Raw genomic sequence first — 20,647 nt, forward strand, 5'->3', positions numbered from 1 at the left:
GAATTTTCAATGAGTAATTGTACTTCTACAAACTTGATTAATTATTTTTTTATTAATTCTCATTTTTACATCTTAGGCTTTTTAGTTCCCCCAAATTGATTGTAGTCACTTTAATCCTGAACTTGCCTGTCTATATAAGACAAGTGTGTTTTTTTTCTAAGTACACCATATCACTTAATTTCAAATCATATGCCCAAATATTACTTGCCTCATCAATGAGACATCAGCAGAGTTAAATATTTTTTGTACCCAGCTATTCATGTAATTGTTTAATCTTTCCTTCCTGTCCCTATCTTAACTGATTCATTTATCCCTGCCCTAGAACATTTAGTATCTTCAGTATCTGTATATATATCATGTATCTATTTCTTTATGACTGATATTGAGAATATTAAAAATAATAGGAATTTTAGTGTGCTAAAACAAAGACTGGGTGTTAGTCAAATGAAGTCTCATTGCATAGACAGTTTTGACACTCTAAATCAGTTTTTTAGCTTCGCTGTTAATGATGAAGAACTTTTAAAAGACAATGTTAGAAAGAGATTTCTAATTTTTCACACCTCCTTAGCACTAGGTTGTAAACTCTGTTGAAAATTTGATCAGGCTGATCTAGTGTCACTGCTAAACTACTTACAGTCTCATGAGCAGCCTTTCAGTAGCTGTCAAATGCTCCTTGCTACTTGTTAGGTAGCTGTGATCCAGCTAACTACTGGCATTTTATCACCTAGGAGTCACATTTGGACACTGATACATGTCTTTGGTCAATACTGGAATTATACAGTGGCTCAGGAATAAGAGAGATCTCTTTTGTAGATCCAACATGACTGGAAAAGACAGAACTTAATTTGCTTTTGGTCTGCTTTCAGTTCTCTATATCTAAGTCTTATGCTTACTGACATTGGGATTTAAGGACAAAAGATGGGGACTAAATTTTGGATGCAGCATTTTGGATACCTATAATTCACTGGTGTTAAATGGCCATAGCTAGACCATTCTTTACAAAATACCCCTCTTGTAGTCCTCTGCCATCTTTTTGTTTTTTTATTTCCTAACCTTGACTTCTTTTCTTTTAAAAGGAAGTAAAGCAGAGAGAAGGAGGTTTTTGTCATTGGGGATTAATTTTATTAAAAAAAAAAAACAAATTTACCACCCATAACTAAATGGACTAACTTATTTCTGTAAAAAAGTCTTTTTCTTTCTTTTTTTTTTTTTTTTTTTTTTTTTTTTTGCATATAGGGATTAAATCAGTGTGAAGGAATTGTTTTGGCAATGTTATGTTGTCAAACTGTAGTATTTTATTATTTATTTATTTTTAATGTTTATTTATTTATTTTTTATTTATTTTTTTTAACGTTTTTATTTATTTTTGAGACAGAGAGAGACAGAGCATGAAGGGGGGAGGGGCAGAGAGAGAAGGAGACACAGAATCGGAAGCAGGCTCCAGGCTCTGAGCCATCAGCCCAGAGCCCGACGCGGGGCTCGAACTCACGGACCGCGAGATCGTGACCTGAACTGAAGTCAGACGCTTAACCGACTGTGCCACCCAGGCGCCCCAATGTTTATTTATTTTTGAGAGACAGAGAGAGACAGAGTATGAGTGGGGAGGGACAGAGAGAGAGAGAAAGACACAGAATTTGAAGAGGCTCCAGGCTCTGAAAGCTGCCATTTAATATAAGAAAACATCCATCCATTCCAAACTTCAGTGATGAAAACTGTTCACATTTTCCCATCTTCTTACATTTAGCAAGGAAAAAAGAAAAAAAGATTCACATAAAGCCTTCATATTAATAGACTTCCATTTGTAATTTTAAAATTCATTCAGTTAGGCCCCGAAAAAAAAAAAGAAAAAAAATTCTTATGGTTCTTATGGTTTGCAGAAAGTATTATCAGAGGTTTAATATTTTTATGTAGCCAAATATCTTAGATTTTTGTGTAGTGTGAGTGGCACCAAGTTTAAACTTTTGTTGGAGACCTAAAACTACCATTATGATTCTTAATTAGAGGACCATGCTATAAGAAAAGTTGCCCTCAGGCCTTCTGAAGGACGTATGGGCGTGTTTGTTCCCACTCTAAGTAGGCCTTAGGTCTTAATGCTTTCTTTAGGTTTTCTCTCCCCATCTGTACTAATAAGACTTAATTTGTTACTTCTTTTTTTTTTTTTTTTTTTAATTTTTTTTTTTAACGTTTATTTATTTTTGAGACAGAGAGAGACAGAGCATGAACAGGGGAGGGGCAGAGAGAGAGGAAGACACAGAATCGGAAGCAGGCTCCAGGCTCTGAGCCATCAGCCCAGAGCCCGACGCGGGGCTCGAACTCGCGGACCACGAGATCGTGACCTGAGCTGAAGTCGGACGCTTAACCGACTGAGCCACCCAGGCGCCCCTGTTACTTCTTATTGTTATTAATGTTTCTACCAGTAGCTGTAACTCACGTTTCCTTCTATTCTTTTTCTATACACAGTATGTATACATATATGTATGTATATGTGTGTATAAACTATTATTGGATGATTCTTAATTTTTTTATGTATTTGGATCACACTATAATCCACTAGGTTAAATAGCCACTCTAAATCATCAAAAATAATAAATTTTTCAAGGATTCCCAAAAAGGAAAATGAAGTTAATTTGAGAGTATACATGGTTTAAATATTTGCATATTCAATATTTACTTTTAAATTTTTACTGTTCAGTAGAAATTGAATCAAAATGTTGTCTTATGTTTGGTAATCTCATGCCACCAGGCAAGGGACTGTGCCATGATTTACCTGCATGGATGGGTAAGTGTTACTCTCCATTCTTGGAATCATCTGTGTTCAAATGTTATCTTTAACTGCAGGGCTTTCCCCCAGAACTTTCTGAAGTTTCTAGTGGCCCTGATGCCTCTACTATGAGAGCTAATTGGAAATACACAGTACCTGTATCTGAAGCTAGAGCAAATGATTCTGCTCTTGCTGTGGCTCCTAGTGGTTCCTCAGTGGTAGGCAGGGGGATAGAAAGAACTGGCAAATGTGGGAGAGATTGTGACATTAAGGTCCATTACATGACTTGGTAATATATTACTGGATGTGAGAGAATTATGTGAAATTTTAACAGTCATGGGAAAATATTCTTCCCATTTTACAAATGAGGAATTGAAGACTCACATTCTATTTCACTCAAGGTCAGCACGGGTACTATAAACAGATGGAGAAGATGAATTTAACTTTGGATGTGATCAATTTAAAGAGAAGTATCTTGTTAGGAACTTCAAACAGTAATTTAGAGCAGCAGGTTTGGAGTGTAGTAGAGAAGATAGGGCTAAAGAGATAGGTTTGGGAAGTCTTTTGCCCTGAGGTGATAGTTAAAATATTGGACATTTGCTGGTGATGTATTATGGAGTGGTCATGGTAGCAGAACCACTCTTTATGGAGCATAGATCTTGACTGCCTGGCAGCATTAATTTTGTTCAAGGGAGGTTATAGAACTTGGACATATGAGCTAACATTATGGATAGGTTTTTTTTCTGCCCTATCCCACTGTATCACTCTGTTGGTGGTGATGTGCTTGTACTGCACACATTCCAAAGGTAGGAGGACAAGCATACCACTTAGAAGATGCTTCGGAATTTTTAGTTATGTAGTTTGAGACACCTTTTCTCCATTGATTCTGTGACTCTTCCAATAGTTGGTTTTTTTGCTTGTTTGTTTGTTTTTGAAAGTGAGAGAGGAGGGGGGAGTGGGAGGGGCAGAGAGAGAGAGAGAGAGAGAGAGAAAGAGAGAATCCCAAGCAGGCTCCATGCTCAGTGCAGAACCACATGAAAAGAAGCTTGATCTCAAGAAATCAAGGATCAGATGCTTAACCGACTGAGCTACCCAGGCTCTCCAGCCAATACATTTTTTATAATCACTGTCTTAGATCCATAGAGAAAGAGTAGAGATTGTTGCTTTTAATTCCACTTGTAAAGAGATATCCATTTTATTACATAATTGAGAAAAACATAGTAGAAATATATTAGCCCCTTTAATATTACAAAGAAGAGATTACGAGGAAGTGATTTGCTTAATTTGGAATGAATGGTGTTCATTGCAAGGATGCAGCAACTCTTGTGCTGTTCTGGGGTCCATTCCCCTTCCTCCAAGGCCCACCTGCTGTCTCTGCTTCATGCTCTGCCTCTTGCTTCCTACTTTTCCAAGCTTGGTGGAACATCCTTATTGTTCAGCCTTTTCTTGTTTAGTGGGTAACACTGGTTTGGTGCCAGGCCCAAGATTTGACCAACTGTAAGAAATTGCTTTGGGGCCAGGTTTCTTCTCAGGCAGTAGGGTGACACTGTCACTAGCAAGCAATTTTGAGGCTTCATAGTCTCTCCAGGAAAAATTCACAATTCTTTTTTTGAGGTGAGATTTGCCACTGTGGTCAGAGAATCATGTGACAGGTTTGGGAGTAGTTAGTGGAAGGACAGGTTGTGTGGGATATGTGTATTTAAAGAACATGTAGTAAGAATCACTAGTAGGTGGGCGCGTGGGTGGCTCAGTCGGTTAAGCGTCCGACTTCGGCTCAGGTCACGATCTCGCGGTTTGTGGGTTCGAGCCCTGTGTCGGGCTCTGTGCTGACAGTTCAGAGCCTGAAGCCTGTTTCAGATTCTGTGTCTCCCTCTGTCTCTGCCCCTCCCCTATTCACGCTCCATCTATGTCTCTCAATAATAAATAAACATTAAAAAAAAAAAGAATCACTAGTAGGGATTGTTTGCAACTATAGGAATATTATTATTCCCATATTCATTATGTACTTTGGGGATGAGCCATGTTTCCACAGGAGATAAGGCAATCAAAAGGAAGATATCATGTTCCTCATGTGTGTTAGGGTAGAAAAAGTGTTGAGAAACACGATCTAAGAAGTGTCATTCAACTTGAAGAGTTTAGGAGATGTTTCTAATAACATACTTTTTATCTAAGTGTAATTTTAACAGATGTCTACTCTCTTGTGGTACTTGGTAACCACGGAGTAATTCTCATTTTGAGTGTTTGGCAATTCTGGAATGGGGAAAGAATTGAATGGACAGAGCAATTGAATTTCTACTAGCTTTCTCTTTTCATGACACGCATGATATTTTTCATGAAAATGAAGAAAATATTCATTTTTGCAAATGCTATCAATCTTTAACAATCAGAAATTCACTTGGCAAGAGAAATGGTGTAGCTCTACAGAATTGTGGTTATTATTACATTGTTTTGTTTACTGTAAACCTGGCTTAATATTGGTAAATATAGTGTAGCAGAAACTGAACTGTTGTGAGCTATCTGGGCATCAGTCCAAGATATCATTAAAAATACTGCCTCAGACTAATTTGAGTTTATGAATAATATTTTGTTAACAGCTCAACTGAAATTGAGCCACATGGTGTAGCTTAAAATTCTGAATCCACAAGATAATGAGAATAGTACAAGTGTATAGTGCATACTTAATATTCTATATTTAAATGATAAATTTATATGTAATTTTGTGTTAACCTGTAAACTATAAGCATCCAAATGCTTAATATGATTTGCTGTTTTTAAAGTTTGCTTAATGCTGTGGTTTGCTGATAATTTGAATTCTTACAAACTAATATACTATGTTATTGGTTTAATAATCATACCTAGGGGCGCCTGGGTGGCTCAGTCGGTTGGGCGGCTGACTTCGGCTCAGGTCATGATCTCGCGGTCCGTGAGTTCGAGCCCCGCGTCGGGCTATGTGCTGACAGCTCAGAGCCTGGAGCCTGTTTCAGATTCTGTGTCTCCCTCTCGCTGACCCTCCCCTGTTCATGCTCTGTCTCTCTCTGTCTCAAAAATAAATAAAATGTTAAAAAGAAAAAATCATACCTAAAGACTAAGGACAGGTTGCCTGAACAAATATTAAAATGGACTTTGAGTACCCATATTAGCATAGAGATGTGCAAATAGCTGGAGTTTATGTTAATATTCACCAAGAAGATTGAAGGATATAAAGTTGTTGGAAAGGTCCAATTACTTAATTCATTTATTTTAATAATGGAAGATAATAATTATAACAATAGGTTATGGAGATTATTAATATTGAGTTATAAATTATCAATTATATTAGGCATGACAAAGGGAACGAGGTTATGATAAGTGACATGATCAAAGACAAAATCCCCTTTTAGATGTTTCTTGTCAAGAAAAGCTATATTTGCTTTTTTTCTTTGTGTGCTATTTTAATTAGTTTAAGTTCTGTCTTAACAGACATGTATAAACTCCCATTAAATAGCAATGGGAAGAGTTGATTTTTTGTCACTGTTAGTGTGTAAGATATTTTTGTAATGAAAAGGTATGTGCATTAAAGAGTGAATTTTAAGTATACATCTTCTCAATACATATTTTATTTATTTTCCAGGTTAGCACTCTACGTATATGAATATCTGCTCCATGTAGGAGCTCAGAAATCGGCCCAAACATTTTTATCAGAGGTATGTTTTCTTTATTTTTTATATTTTATTTTAATATCTTATAGAAGTGGATGCAAATATACTGTAACAATTATTTGGAAAAAACTGTCATTACCTACTATACAGAGAATGCTCAGTTATCAGTATGCCTCATACTCTTTGTAGATTATTTGTAAGCATTTTTAGTATTGCATTTTCATGCCAATAAGCTTCTACTCAACTTTTTAGCCATTTATCCCCCTGTAGAAATAGAAACTAATATTAGCCTTGGCAACAGTAATCAATAAAGCAAATTTGCTTTAAAAAAAAAAAAGACAAATGTCACCATATCTCTAGTTTTAGCAGTGTCTTATTTTGGCATTATTCATAATTTTGGAAAATATGAGTTTTGTTTGTTTTTATTTTGTATGGATAATAGTGGATTTATGACTAAATTTAGTTAGAAAACATTTTGATAATCTTATTTCAGGTTTTTGTTTCTTTGTGTATTTTTCTCTTCACATTTTTCAGTTTAAATTTCAGCTTTCTTACAATGGTACTTTTTCTTCTTCAATTTATATAATGATGAGGATGAGGAGGATTTTACTGACTTCTGTTCCATGTCAGGCACATAATATGGCAAGGTACTTCACATATATTATCTTGAATTCTTTTAAGAAATTTGTTAGGCAGATGGTATTATTCCTGTTTACTGATAAGAACAGCAGGGCTCAGAGAATTTATATAACTGGCTCATAGTCATGTAGCTGAGTGAATTGCAGAATTGGAATTCAAACTTAGATCTTCATTTATTCCAAAGCTTCTGGTGTTCCCCCCATATTGGTTCTGTCCAGTTTGCTATTCATTAGCTTTATGTGGCTTTTTCAACGCTTGAAATACAACTAATCCAGTACACACTGGATTTGGAAGATTTAGTGTGAACAGAAGAATATAAAATATCAGTCATTTAAAGTTTTTGATCGCACATTGAAATGATAGTATTGTAGATATATTGGGTAAAATAAATTACTAAAATTAATTTTACCATTTTCTTCTTTTTTAATGTGGTCACTAGAGAATTTAAAGGTACATATGCAGCACTTATCTGTGGCCTATGTTTGTATTTTTATGGGACAAGTCCTAGTCAAAATAATATTTCTAGTGATCTCGTTAGTTTGACCTCCACCAGATCAGGGACACGACAGGCTATTACTTGACCAAAGTGCCTTGCTAGAGTACAACCTTCTTGAGAATCACTTATTCCTAAAACAAATACACAAGTAAACACATATAACCTCCAATCTTTTATCTAATTAATCAGTATATGTGAACTATTAGGGCCTATTTGCAAATAAGGAATTTGAGAGGTATGTCCAGAACATATAAGAAGTCAATTATTTTAACGTAGAATGAATATATAGAGTGTAATAAAATTGGATTTTAAAGTTTATTCAAATCAAAACAGAAGTTTAGTGTATTTATATCTTCTTAAATCGTTAATTAGAAGACTTTGTGTATGACCTTTCTTGCCACATTGACTGCTGGTTTTTTCAGAGGCAGTGACTGAGATTGTAAAAAGGATGCTCCTAATATTTGTATGCTTAATCACTGCCAACTTCCAGTATGTTTAAAAGAAACTAAAGACAGCCATGCAGATTTAAAATTATTATTTTAGGGGCTCCTGAGTGGCTCAGTAGGTTAAGTGTCCAACTTTGGCTCAGGTCATGATCTCAAGGTTTGTGAGTTCGAGCCCTGCCTCATGCTCTCTGCTATCAGCACAGAGCCTGCTTGGGATCCTCTCTCTTCCTCTCTTTTTCTCTCCCTCCCCCACTCACATGTGTGTGCTCTTTCCCTCAAAAATAAACATTAAAAAATTATTTATTAAAAAATAATTTTTAATATTTATTTTTGAGAGAGACAAAGAAAGAGTGAGAGAGGGGCAAAGAGAAAGGGAGACACAGAATCTGAAGCAGGCTCTAGGCTCTGGGCTGTCAACACAGAGCCTGACACCCAGGCAGCCCCCAGAAAAATTTTTTTAAATAAAATTTTAATTTTAATGCAGTTGAAAACATGATGAAACTTTAATGAAGAGATTTACTGATCTCTTTCCTTAGGTCAGGGAACATTTGGAATTGACTCATCTTGCTGAATCCTCAGGGGTTCCCATGACTATATTTTCTTACCAACTTTACAATATGTCAGATGCAGTGATTATTAAACTTCATCAAAAAAGAAAAATGTTGTTAATTTATTTAAGGAAGTTCAGTTGTTTTGACTCAAATGGATCATGTGGATTGAGCATAACTAGGTTGAGATAACTAGATAATGTACTGATACACCTTGAGCTCAATGGAAAATGGATATATAAATTTTCTAGGGCTATTTGGTAAAAATAAAATTACAATTTCAGAAGACATTCACACTTTTCTGACAAGTATTTATCAAGATTTTATTTTCTCTGGCTGCATTTGGAATACAAAACTGAAGTTTCTCTGAATTATCAGTCTGGTTCAGTTTCACAAGAGGAATCAATTAAGCTGAAAACAAACTATTGTCACCAAGAAGATACATTATTTCTGGATTTTGGAGATGAGTGTGTGTGATTCCGAGAACCGTTCTTTACTTTCTAGCTTGCCAAACTCTGAGTGGCACTGTGAAAATACATTCTCATTACCTAAATATCCAATATAGTGTTTGCCATATTGTAGGGAATGGCTAGATTAATTGAGGTGTAAGTTTGCCAAAATGTAAAAGAATAAGTTAGATCTATTTGGACTTAATATGGATAGACTTCCAAAACATTTTCAAATAAAAGAAGCAAGCTGAAGTATGCCATTTACATGGAAACCTTTGAACATCAAGGAACATGATGCAATACTGTGTATTTTTGTGTGTACATATTTATGAGTGTGAAGTATATTGAGAGGTCTGAAAGAATATACATGCCAGACTAGTTTCTGAAAGTAGGAATTTTAAAGTGATTAGAGGGGAATTTTATCCTTACTTGCATATACATATATGCCACATATGCCATACACACACACACACACACACACACACACACACACACACACATATAGTTTGTACAGTTATTTACAAGTAAAAATAATAGAAAATACAAAATTATCTGAATTTTAAAATGGAAGCCTGGAGGTTGATTTGTGATAGGCCATTTGAGTGTACCCTAAAGTTCTAAATAATTTCATTTGGTTAAATTTCGGTACTTTTCCATCTCATACTAAGTACTAATTTCGGTACTAATCTCTCCCATACTAAGTTTTCACAATACCTAGCTGCTTGTATTTGCCTATACATACTATAGATTTCTATCTCTGGGCTTTACTCTACCTAATCCTCACCCTCCTCACCTGACTAGCTTAGAAGTAGCTTTTCCTAGGAATGCTTTCTTAGGCTTCACTTCTTTAAGTGGATAGTGCACTCCTACTGAAGACTTCTGATACTGTTTCAGGAAGCTTGGACTTGATCTTCTTGGAAAAGGGAGCTTTTGAAATGTTGTTGTTGTTGTTTTTAATTTTTTTTAAACATGTATTCATTTTTGAGAGTGTGAGAGACAGAGTGTGAGTGGGAGAGGGGCAGAGAGAGAGGGAGACACAGAATCTGAAGCAGGCTCCAGGCTCCGAGCTGTCAGCACAGAGCCCCACGTGGGGCTCAAGCTCACGGACTGTGAGATTATGACCTGAGCTGAAGTTGGACGCTTAACCGACTGAGCGAGCCAGGTGCCCCAGGCTTTGGAAGGTTTTTAAGTAAAAGAAAAACATAGTTTGGTTTGTACTCTGGTATCTTTGTGAATGGTGGTACCCCTTCCCTCCCCTCCCAACTATGGTTTGTAAAGAAAGGAGAATGTAATCTTTTAGAGCTTTGTACCCTAGTTAGCATTGCTTTCTCTCTTATTTTTACTTGGATCATATGGAAAATTTAAGTCGGCTTGTTGTAGAACCAGTTCTTAAGTAATTTGAGAAATAAAGGACCATCTTATCTAAATTCTGGTGAGTCTATCCCCAAGTATTTTTACATAATTCACAAGAGTTACACAAGGAACTTAAAGAAAAACTAGGGAGACCTGTTTATTTGGTTTGGGTATTGTGATAAAAAGGAAATGATTGAAATAGCACCAATTACTCAGATGTTCAATGTTCCTATATTGAAGAAGTTAGAATCATGAGGGTATGGATGACTATGATGTTAATGAGCCCTTTGGCACCAGGATTTGCTGTGCTGGGCCATCTCTTTCCTTAGTATGGGTTCACTTATGCATGAAGTTGTGAGAAAGTCAAATTTGAACTCTCTGTATCATCTGAACAAGTAAACTGTGTATCTCAGCAGCCCAGGCTGTCACGGGATTTGGCCTTTCTGATAATGCCCTTTGCCTGGTCTGTCAGAAACTGAACTGCTCTTGATAGTTTTTATTATCAGCCAGAAGAACAGGGCACTATTAACCCAGCATTTTTTTTTTTTTTTTTTTTTTTTACTAGTTAAAAGAGGTAGCATTGAACTAATGATAGAAATCAAAACATCTCTCTACCCAGGTTATGTTAACTAGTTCATTGTTAGATCTGATTCATGATAGATTCTAAATCATTACCTGAATGTTGTTTTCTACGACCTTAACGTTTCTACGACCTTATTTTTACCTTCAACAGGACAAAATTGAAAATTCTTTAGAAATGTTTTCAATGTAGAGCTCTTCTTCACCTTTATCTTTTATTATCCTTCAGTATTCAAAAATTACATACAGAATGTTAAGAAATCTTTACAATTTGGGGAGTGGAAAGAAAAGAAATCTTTACAATTCTGTATCAATTTTTTGTTACTTTGAGTTCATTGGAAACTATCCTTTCTTGGTTATCTCATTTCATTATGCAAAGACAATTCCAACTCATACCTGAAATTTTGCATGGTATTTATCATGCCTCCGCATAAGGCTTGGTGACCTCACCAAATAAAGTTAAGAATTAGAATGTTGCAGAGATCAAGATTTTTCCCCCTTCTTAAGAATTTTACATTGTTTAGATTTCTAGCCCTTATTTGCCATAAATTAGCCTGTAAGTTAGCCAGAAAGAGAAGCTTGAAAACATCCAACAGATTGCTTCTTCAGATTTTATTAGGAATTCTCAGTTATTGAACATAATAGATTCTAAAATACTTTTCTTTCTGTTTACCTTTCACTGAGAAGAGAAAATAGCAACAATTTCCTAAACAGTTCCTTGAACTATAACTTGGAGGCAACATAGTATTGTGGGTGAGAGCAATTTCTTGGTGGCCAGACTGCTGAGTTTGAATTATGTTCTACATTTTATTTACTTACTCGGTTTTCTTTTCTTTTTCTTTCCTCCTTCCTTCCTTCCTTCTTGAGAGAAAGTGTAAGCAGGGGAGAGGGGCAGAGGGAGGGAGGGAGGGAGGGAGAGAGAGAGAGAGAGAGAGAGAAAATCTTAAGCAGGTTCCACATTCAGCACAATTCCTGTTGCAGGACTGGACCCTACAACCCTGGGATCATGACTTGAGTGGAAATTAAGAGTCAGACGCTCACCTGACTAAGCCCCCCAGTGCCCCTACTGATTCAATTTTCTTAATTATAAGAAGAAGGTAATTGCAATAATACTTTAGAGTTGTGCTGAGGTTTAAATGAATTAGTATATATATATATATATATATATATATATATATATATGTACTTAGAAGGGTCTACTTATATATATATATATAAGTACTTAGAAGGGTCTAGCATGTAGTACACACTCAAAAGTGTTACTTTTAAAATTCTTGACCAATTCTTTTTTATCTTGTGTAGTTTCTCTACTACAGTACAAGTGTAAACATATGGCTCTGTACACCTGTGTGCTCCAGGTATCTCCACTTGAGTGGCCTGCAATCCTCCTGCCTTGTGTGGTTACCTTTCCTATCAAAATAGCTCCAGCTCTCATCCCTAATTTATAGGTTCCCACAAGTCTTCTCTGACATCTCCAGGCCTTCCTAGGGGGAGAGGGGGCTTGAGGTTCTCTTTGCTATAATTTCTTGCCCCCACCATTACAGCCCCACTGCTTCTCCTTCTGTGACTGCTACCTTTTGTTTGCCTCAAGTTTCCTGTTTCTCTCATAGCCTCAGAGCTCCACTGATTTGTTGCTCTTGTGTATAAAAGATTCTTATTGAAGTTAGGGGAAAACTGAAGGGTATTCAGCCTTGTACTGTACAGGCAACAACATCGACTTGAATATCAGACACAACTATTCTTAAGCTTTTTGGTCTCCTTGCCACAGGGAATGTCTTACTCGCTGTTTTCCTGTGGACTCCATTTGCCTTACGTCTTGTTGATTCCTCACAACCTCTCCCGTTTTCTCCTTTTCTGAATCCTCCCAGACTCCTCAGACATCTTCTTCCTGAGAGACTGTCAGCAGCCTCTTAAACTCTTGTTACTTTATCATGTAGTATATTAGGTCTTCGTTCTCTACTTTCAAACCATTCCCAGGGGCCTCTATCTTTCTAGGCCAAAAAATAAAAACAAAAGTTAGAAGGAATCCATCAGGGAGTTTTCCCAATAAAAGGCATCATCTTCGAAAATGGGATGTGTATCTCAGCAGCCCAGTCTCTCACCTGGGTGTAGCCTTTAAGACGACTTCTACCTTCTAGAATGGAGCACCACTATTCAATAAAACTTTATGTGATTAGGAGATGATCTCTAATCTGTGCTTCTAATAATTTCTCCACTAGTATCATGTAACTATTGAGCACTTGAAAAGTGGCTAGAACAATTGAGGAACATTCAGTTAACATAATTTTCAATTTAAAGAACCACATATGGCTAGGGGATACCATGTTGAATAGCATGGTTTTGGATTATGTGCTTTAAAATATGAACAGATTTTGGGGTGCCTGAGTGGCTCAGTTGGTTGATCATCCGACTTTGGCTTAGGTCATGATCTCGCTGTCTGTGAATTCGAGCCCCGCATCAGGCTTGCTGCTGTCAGCCTGTCAGTGCAGAGCCTGCTTCGGATCCTCTGTCCTCCTCTCTCTGCCCCTTCCCTGCTTGTGCTTTCCCAAAACTAAATAAATATTAAAAAAATATATATATATATATGGGCAGGTTTTTCTTTCTGTCTTATGTCTATTTGGTTAATTTTTAAAATTAAAATGTCATTTTTTTTCCTTTTTTTTTACATTTAGTATATCGATGCATCTATACATGGAAGATTTTAGAAAATTAGTGTGAAAACTAGGTTATATCAAAATTAAAATACTCAGGAATTTTGTCTAGGAACAAACATATACATACATGTACAGGTTCTTTTTATTAAAGTTTATTTATTTTGAGAGAGAGAGAGAGAGCCTGCATGTGAGTGGGAGAGGGTCAGAGAGACAGGGAGAGAGAGAATCCGAAGCAGGCTCCACACTCTTAAGTGCAGAACCTGACGCGGGGCTTAAAACTCATGAACCGTGAGATCGTGACCTGATCCAAAATCAAGAGTCAGATGCTTAACTGACAGAGCCACCCAGGCACTCCTACAGGTTTTCTTTTTCTTTTTCTTTTTCTTTTTTTTTTGTACCTTTCTGTTTTATTTGTTTATTTTGAGAGACACAGACAGCATGAGTGGGGGAGGGGCAGAGAGAGGGAGAGAGAGGATCCCAAGCACTCTATGCCTGTCAGCACAGAGCTTGATGTGGGACTTGAACTCATGAAACCCACAGATCATGACATGAGTTCTGGCCAAAAGTTGAATGCTTAATGCTTAGCTGACTAAGCCACACAGGTGTCCCACAAGTAGTTTTTACTTTTAATGAGAAATCCTGTGACTATTATCTCAGACTTTAAAGGCAAGGAATTAGGAAAAGTATATGACATGTTAAAAATGGCTAACACATTCTTTTATAACTGAATTTTTTTTCTCAAAGAAGATTTAAAAAGCACTACAGGTTCTTTTCTTAACACAGAAATTAGCTCTATCTGTTTATGGTATTAATAATTTTGAATATTGGTTCTCAAGAAGTATGAAAGGATTTAGGAATACTCTGTGAAGTTTGGAACTCATAAGCTTCAAAACTACTGCTGTACTATTGGAGATGCTGTCGAAGTGGGTCTGGATGATTCAAAAAGGTCCCACATTGACAAGGCTAGAACCTCTGAAAAGGTGCTGCTGACATCCAGAATTGTCCCCTGCTGCTGCTGCTGCTGCTGCTACAACAGCAACTACTTTACTTCTGGAGCCAGGGGCAGGAAGCTTCTCTTCTTCCCCCTGCTCTTTGGTCTCCAGCTACTGTTCTTCTGCTGGCAGAACTGAACAGGAAACTAGCTGGCAGGGAGCCTAAGAACTGTAATTTTCAGAGTCCCAGCACCTAGTGTAGAATGGAGTATAGAAGGGTAAGTGTGGGGCCTAGAGATAATAGGTGAATTACCAATATCCCTTGCCAGAAGCAAATAATGATGAAAAGTTAAGCGTGTGTGTGTGTGTGTGTGTGTGTGTGTGTGTGTGTGTTTGCATGTGTTTGTGTGTATCAGTTTTTATTTATACAAGTACTAATTTATTATATATACTGTTACATGCTTTGATTTTTGTTTCGTTTGTTTGACTTCACTTTGGTTCATGAAACTTCATAATTTTTTTTTAAGTTTATTTATTTTGAGAAAGAGAGAGAGAGAGAGAGAGAGAGAGAGGCAGGGAGGGGCAGAGGGAAAGAAAGAATCCCAAGCATGCTTTGCACTATCAGCACAGAGCCCAGTGCAGGGCTTGATCACGCAACCCTGGGGTCATGACTTGAACTGAAATCAAGAGTTGGGCATTTAACTGACTGAGCCACCCAGGCGTCCCACTTCTTCTTTCTTTTTATGATGCTAGGGTATTTCTTTCTATGAAATGTGCTGTGATATATTTTACCATCACATTTAGGTTGTTTTGCAATTACAAACAATGCTTCACTGAAAATTATTATATTTATGATTTTGCACACACGATCATAGGATACATTCCTAGAAGAAGAATTGCTCTTTCAGATAGTATGGGCACTTTTAAATTATAATTCTCATTTATAAACCATATGGCATGTCTTACCCCTACCAATTTACTTTTTGTTCATTCAATATTTGCTGCTTCACCTATATAGAAATGCTGAAAATTCCAGGTCATATAGTAGAGACACAGCATAACCACAGACAGGGCCTTTAAATGTAGAAAATGGCAGTGGGAATGGGCATCATGATTTATGCATAAGTTACCAGAGAATAGAGCTTTCAGCTGGGCAAATGATGGAAGGAAGGAAGGTGGATGATTCAACAACAAAAGCCCTAGGACAAAGAATACATATTGGAGCTAGGATAATGGAAGAAGGAAAAATAGAATTAAGAGAGAAAAATTATTTGCATAGATGTCATTCAAATGCCAAAAAAAGCCTGAAGCCTGTGAAACTCAATACAACAGAAAATGCCTTTTCATAAAAAGCAGAATTGTTTCTAAAATGACTATTGACATTTAGAAGTATTTTCTGGCCATTCCTCAACCATATCCATCATTAATACATGTTTGCTAAAAAAATTAAATTTCAGAGATGAATATGATATTAAAATAAAAGTCACCCTTTACCCTTTTCCAGAGGTAATAGTTGTAAGTTTGGTATGATTTCTTTAAATGTATACACCGAAATGCACATATACATATGCATACATTTTTTTAAAAGAAAAGGTTTATATTATATATATTATTCTCCAATCTTCCACATCTCCCACTTGAAAAACCAATATAGCATGGCTCTCTTTCATGTAGGTATGTTGTATTCTTTTTAATGATTGCACACTCTTCTATAGTATGCAAGTATCAAAATATATTTTTATATTCACTATTGGTGAATGTTTTCAGGTTGTTTCATTTTTTTAATGTTTATTTTTTTTGAGAGAGAGAGCACACATGTGTAGGTGAGTGGGGGAGGGGCAGAGAGGGAGGGAGAAAGAGAATCCCAGCAGATTCAGATCTGTAGATCAGCATCATCTCATGCTTCCTATAAGCAAATAATACCTGGAGTAGTAATTAGTTTGGAGGCAAAAAATAGCATTCACTATGGAAACCTATTCCTATGTAGAACCCTTTCTTCTTTAGAAATACCTAAAACATTGATTGTTTATTCAGTAGTTATCAAAGGATGGCTTTTGTGTTAATTTCAATACGATGGACCAAAGTTTTACCTGCTTCTGTCACATACTTGAAATTTAAAGTGAGAAAGATGAACTTTACGTAGTAAAGAATTTTATAAGGATGAAAAAAGATGATGTATGTGAAACATTTTGAGCTTCTCTGAGGAACAGTAATATGTAATAACTGTTTAAAATATAAATGCATTAGTTTAGATTCCTTTCACAAAAGTGCCTATTGAGTGTAAACCATGTAGGTATTTTCCCCAACTACTTTATCTCGTGAAATTGCTGATGGTTGGTTGTGGAAGTCCAGGAAGGAAACTGCTGAGCACCAGATATGGAGCAGTGGGACTCGTGTTAGACTGTGAGACTAATCCTGCTGCCAGCACAGTCTGACATTGGAACCTAATCATGCCACTTTAATGTAAGTCATCACACCCTCTCCTTTAGTTGAGAATAGTGCTGTCTGCTTTTTTTTCATAGTCATATCTGTAAGTCAGGATGACCTGAGATGAAATGTAAGGATGCTTCTTTAAAAAGCTTGCTGTTCATCTCATTAGGATGATTCCAGGAATTAGGAATATTTGTGTGTCTGGGCACATCTGTGAGGGTCATTATTATGCCCTCTCAAGAAGACATCAAAAAGTGAACAAAAAGAGAAAAGATTGAGAGATATATGAGACACAGGTTTTGACTAAATTATAACTTTAGCAGGACATCAGAGTTTTGTTATCCTAAAACTCATTATGTACTACCATTCCTTTTTTCATGAACTAAGAAGATACAATAAATGATTAATTGGAATTCAGATAAAAAGTAGTATTGATTTAAAAATTATTTGTGTTGGGGTGCCTGGGTGGCTCAGTCAGTTAAGTGTTTGACTCTTGATTTTGGCTCAGGTTATGATCTCACAGTCATGGGATCGAGCCCCATATCAGGCTCCATGCTGGGTGTGGAACGTACTTAAGATTCTCTCTCCCTCTCTCCCTGCCCCACCCCTGTGTGTATGTGTGTGTGAGAATTCAAGTTTGGATTTGGCTTTTATTTGTATAACATATTCTGGTTCATTGTTCATATATAGATAATTTCTTTGTTTTTTGAGAGCAAATTACTTCAAAGCTTACATTGGTTTACATTTTGTATATTTAAGAACTCTAAAAAAATGATGATTTCAGTGATTTTAATTATGTTTTTTCATCTTTAAGCAGTTACTTTTTTCTTTTTTTAATTTCAGGCCACTTTCTGAGTTCCTATCTTAAAACTTTTTTTTTTTAAATCCTTTAGAACAAAAATTTCTAAGTTCTTCCATAGTAGGTGATAGAAAGAATTCCTTGTTTTTTTTTAAATCTATAATTATGTAGTTTTTTACTTCCTCTTTCTATTAAGGTCCTATGGGCATATTTTGCTAATTGGGATATTGTTAAATAATTTTTAATTATTTAAACTAAAAAACTAAATCATACTTATACATAAAGATAGAACCATGGGTTTGTGACTCATGACCCCTGAAATCAAGAGCCCCTTCTCTGAATGAATCAGCCAGGCACTCCTACATAAAGATTGTTTACGAGACCTTTCTGGATCACCTTAGTTAAAATTATAGCTCACTTCTTACTTTTTTCTTTTTTTTTTTTTTTTTTTTGTCCTTCTCTGCTTTGTTTTCCTCCTTAGCATTTGTTGCCTGCTACTTCTAATATAAATACAATCTTTTTTTTCTTTTTGCTTTGTTTATGGTCTGTCTTCTCTATAAAGTATAATCTCCCTGAATGCAAAGATTTTTATCTTTTGTTTACTCCTATCAGTGCTTAGAAAAGGCACTGTATAAATCCTACCCAGTTTTCAAATCTCTAAATTTAATTTGTAAACAGTATTTAGCGAGAAATTTTAATTTTTAAGAGATACTGACCTTGTTTTAAATTTTTGGTAGTGAATGCCAAGCCATCTGAAATATAAACATTGGGAAAGTTAATATCATCTTTTTTTAAACTGTTATTTTATGGAAGACATATGCCTTCTTACTCTCATCCCCTCAAATCAGGAATTTGTTTAAAATATCAATCCTCAAGGCATCATTTGGAGTCTGCACATATTAAGCCCAGACATTTGCAAATTTCTGGATTAGTGGTGATTAATTAAAATGCAGTTTTGATGTGCCTTAAGATCCTGAGATACCTCAAATTCCAGAAGTCTCTCTTAAAAATCGGGCACAGTGGGAAGCAAATTCAGGAAAATAATGCTGGCATCTTCTCTCATAAACCACCAAATCAACAAATAACTATGTAAAATGAGCTCTTGTAAAACTTGAGTAAAGAATACTATCAAAATGATTAAAATCTCATATATTAACTTAGTATTTTTAATGGGGAAATATTGCTTTGTAATATGTGTGGGAAAAGGTATTATTAAGAAAGTATTTAATATCTCTTTTATTCATTTTAGATAAGATGGGAAAAAAACATCACATTGGGGGAACCACCAGGATTCTTACATTCTTGGTGGTGGTAAGTATCTTTTATTCCATTTTTATTAGATTGATGATGTATTCTTATAGGCCTGCACTATACCTGTTTATTATTTCATGTTTATTTTTAATTTTTTTCATTTTCTATAATTATTTTCTGAAAGATAGCCCTTAAAAAAAAGTCAAAGTCAAAACCAGATTAGTGTTCTTTAACTTAAAGACACTATTATTAAGTCAAACTGGAGTTGGGTTTGGTATGGAATCTCCAACTGTAAGTATGATTCGGTATTAGTCAGCTTGGGCTGCCATAATAAATTACCATGGACTACTTGGCTTAAACAACAGAAATTTATTTTCTCACATTTCTAGAGGTTGGACATCCAAGATGAAGCTGTTAGAATGATTTCTTTCTGGCGAGGTCTCTCTTCCTGGCTTTTGGATGCTGGCCTTTTTACTGTGTCTTCCCATGGCAAAGAGAGAGAGAGCTCTCTGGTGTCTCTTCTTATAAGGGCACAAGGTCATCATCAGGGTCCCACCCACATAAGCACATCTAAGCTGGGGATACTGAAGGTGGAAGTGGTGGTGAATTTTTAGGACAGTGAGGAAAAGTCCAAAAAAAACTGAATTAGTTCAATATAGACTCAGGGATAGAACTGTGTAGGAACACAAAAAAGACTGTCAGACTTCCCTGAAGACCCAGTTGATACCAGAGCTTATCAATTTCATTGTACTACCAGTATGTCCAGATATGTGATTTTTCTGCAGCAGCATTGGTAGTTCAGGTGTCTGCATGGACAAGTTAGGCTGTTTGTTTGTTTGCACTTCTTCAATTAGAAGTATTTCCTCTTGAGGGGCACCTGGATGACTCAGTTTGTTAAGCTTTCAACTCTTGATTTCGGCTTAGGTCATGATCTCTCAGTTTGTGGGATCGAGCCCCACATGGGGCTCTGTGCTGATGGTGCACTTGGAGCCTGCTTGGGATTCTGTCTCTCCTCTCTGCCCCTCACCTGCTTGTGCTCTCTCTCTCTCTCAAAATAAACAAATAAACTTAAAAAAAAAAAAAAAAGAAGCATTTCCTGTTCAGTGGTTCAGTTATTTAAAAGAAAAAACAAAAGCTGTCTTCTAGTGTCATGCACATAGTATCCTTGGTACACCTTTTAAACGTTGCTCCTGAAAGCATGCCTTACTAGAAGTTTTGTGGTGAATGGAAATGCACTTGATCAGTTGTGGTTTTGGGTTTCCCTTGTTTGTCTCACATATGTATAGCAGAAACAGGTGCGGTCCTTTGGCTCAGAGTTGTTCCTGTATTTGGAACAACGGTTTGTTGCAGTTAAGTGCTATCATTGTGCTGTTTTCCTGGAGATTAAGACTGAGCTCTTATAATGTATAATATTACAAAAGTCAACTTTTCGTTTTACATAGTATGCATTTATGATAGCTAGATCTAGATTGTAAATATTTAGCTGTTTGCTGAATGTAATTGAGTCCCCTCACCTGTTGACACATTCTATTTTTTATGTTTCCAATTAGGTCTACAAGGTAGCCTAAGAAGCCATTTTAGGAGTCTGTGTCTATTGGATTAGTAGGCTGAGTGAGGATTTTGAAAAATTTTCATTAAAGAATTAATTTTATTTCTTGCACCTGTTTCTCAT

The 20,647-nt window shown here is 36.1% G+C and overlaps 1 protein-coding gene and 1 pseudogene across 7 annotated transcripts in view; both read left to right on the forward strand.

Moving 5' to 3' along the window:
* SSBP2 (single stranded DNA binding protein 2) overlaps nt 1-20,647 on the forward strand; it is a 307,829-nt gene that overhangs the window by 79,308 nt on the left and 207,874 nt on the right. For 5 of the 6 annotated variants that reach the window (XM_078448416.1, XM_060637755.2, XM_078448406.1 and 2 more), the window contains exons 2-3: nt 6,372-6,444; nt 18,974-19,035. In XM_078448416.1, coding sequence (XP_078304542.1) covers nt 6,372-6,444; nt 18,974-19,035 — 135 coding nt within the window. Of the gene's footprint in view, nt 1-6,371; nt 6,445-18,973; nt 19,036-20,647 lie in introns of those variants that run through there. The other variant, XM_081796552.1, reaches the window with a different exon arrangement.
* The window catches only part of LOC145715741 (suppressor of cytokine signaling 2 pseudogene), a 151,722-nt pseudogene that overhangs the window by 50,811 nt on the left and 80,264 nt on the right, over nt 1-20,647 (forward strand). Inside the window, exons 2-3 of the transcript XR_014138160.1 lie at nt 6,372-6,444; nt 18,974-19,035. The product of XR_014138160.1 is annotated as a suppressor of cytokine signaling 2 pseudogene (transcript). The remainder of the gene's footprint in view (nt 1-6,371; nt 6,445-18,973; nt 19,036-20,647) is intronic.

The sequence above is a fragment of the Panthera onca genome, chromosome A1 (genome assembly GCF_046562875.1).
Source record: "Panthera onca isolate mPanOnc1 chromosome A1, mPanOnc1 haplotype 2, whole genome shotgun sequence".
NCBI lineage: Eukaryota > Metazoa > Chordata > Mammalia > Carnivora > Felidae > Panthera > Panthera onca.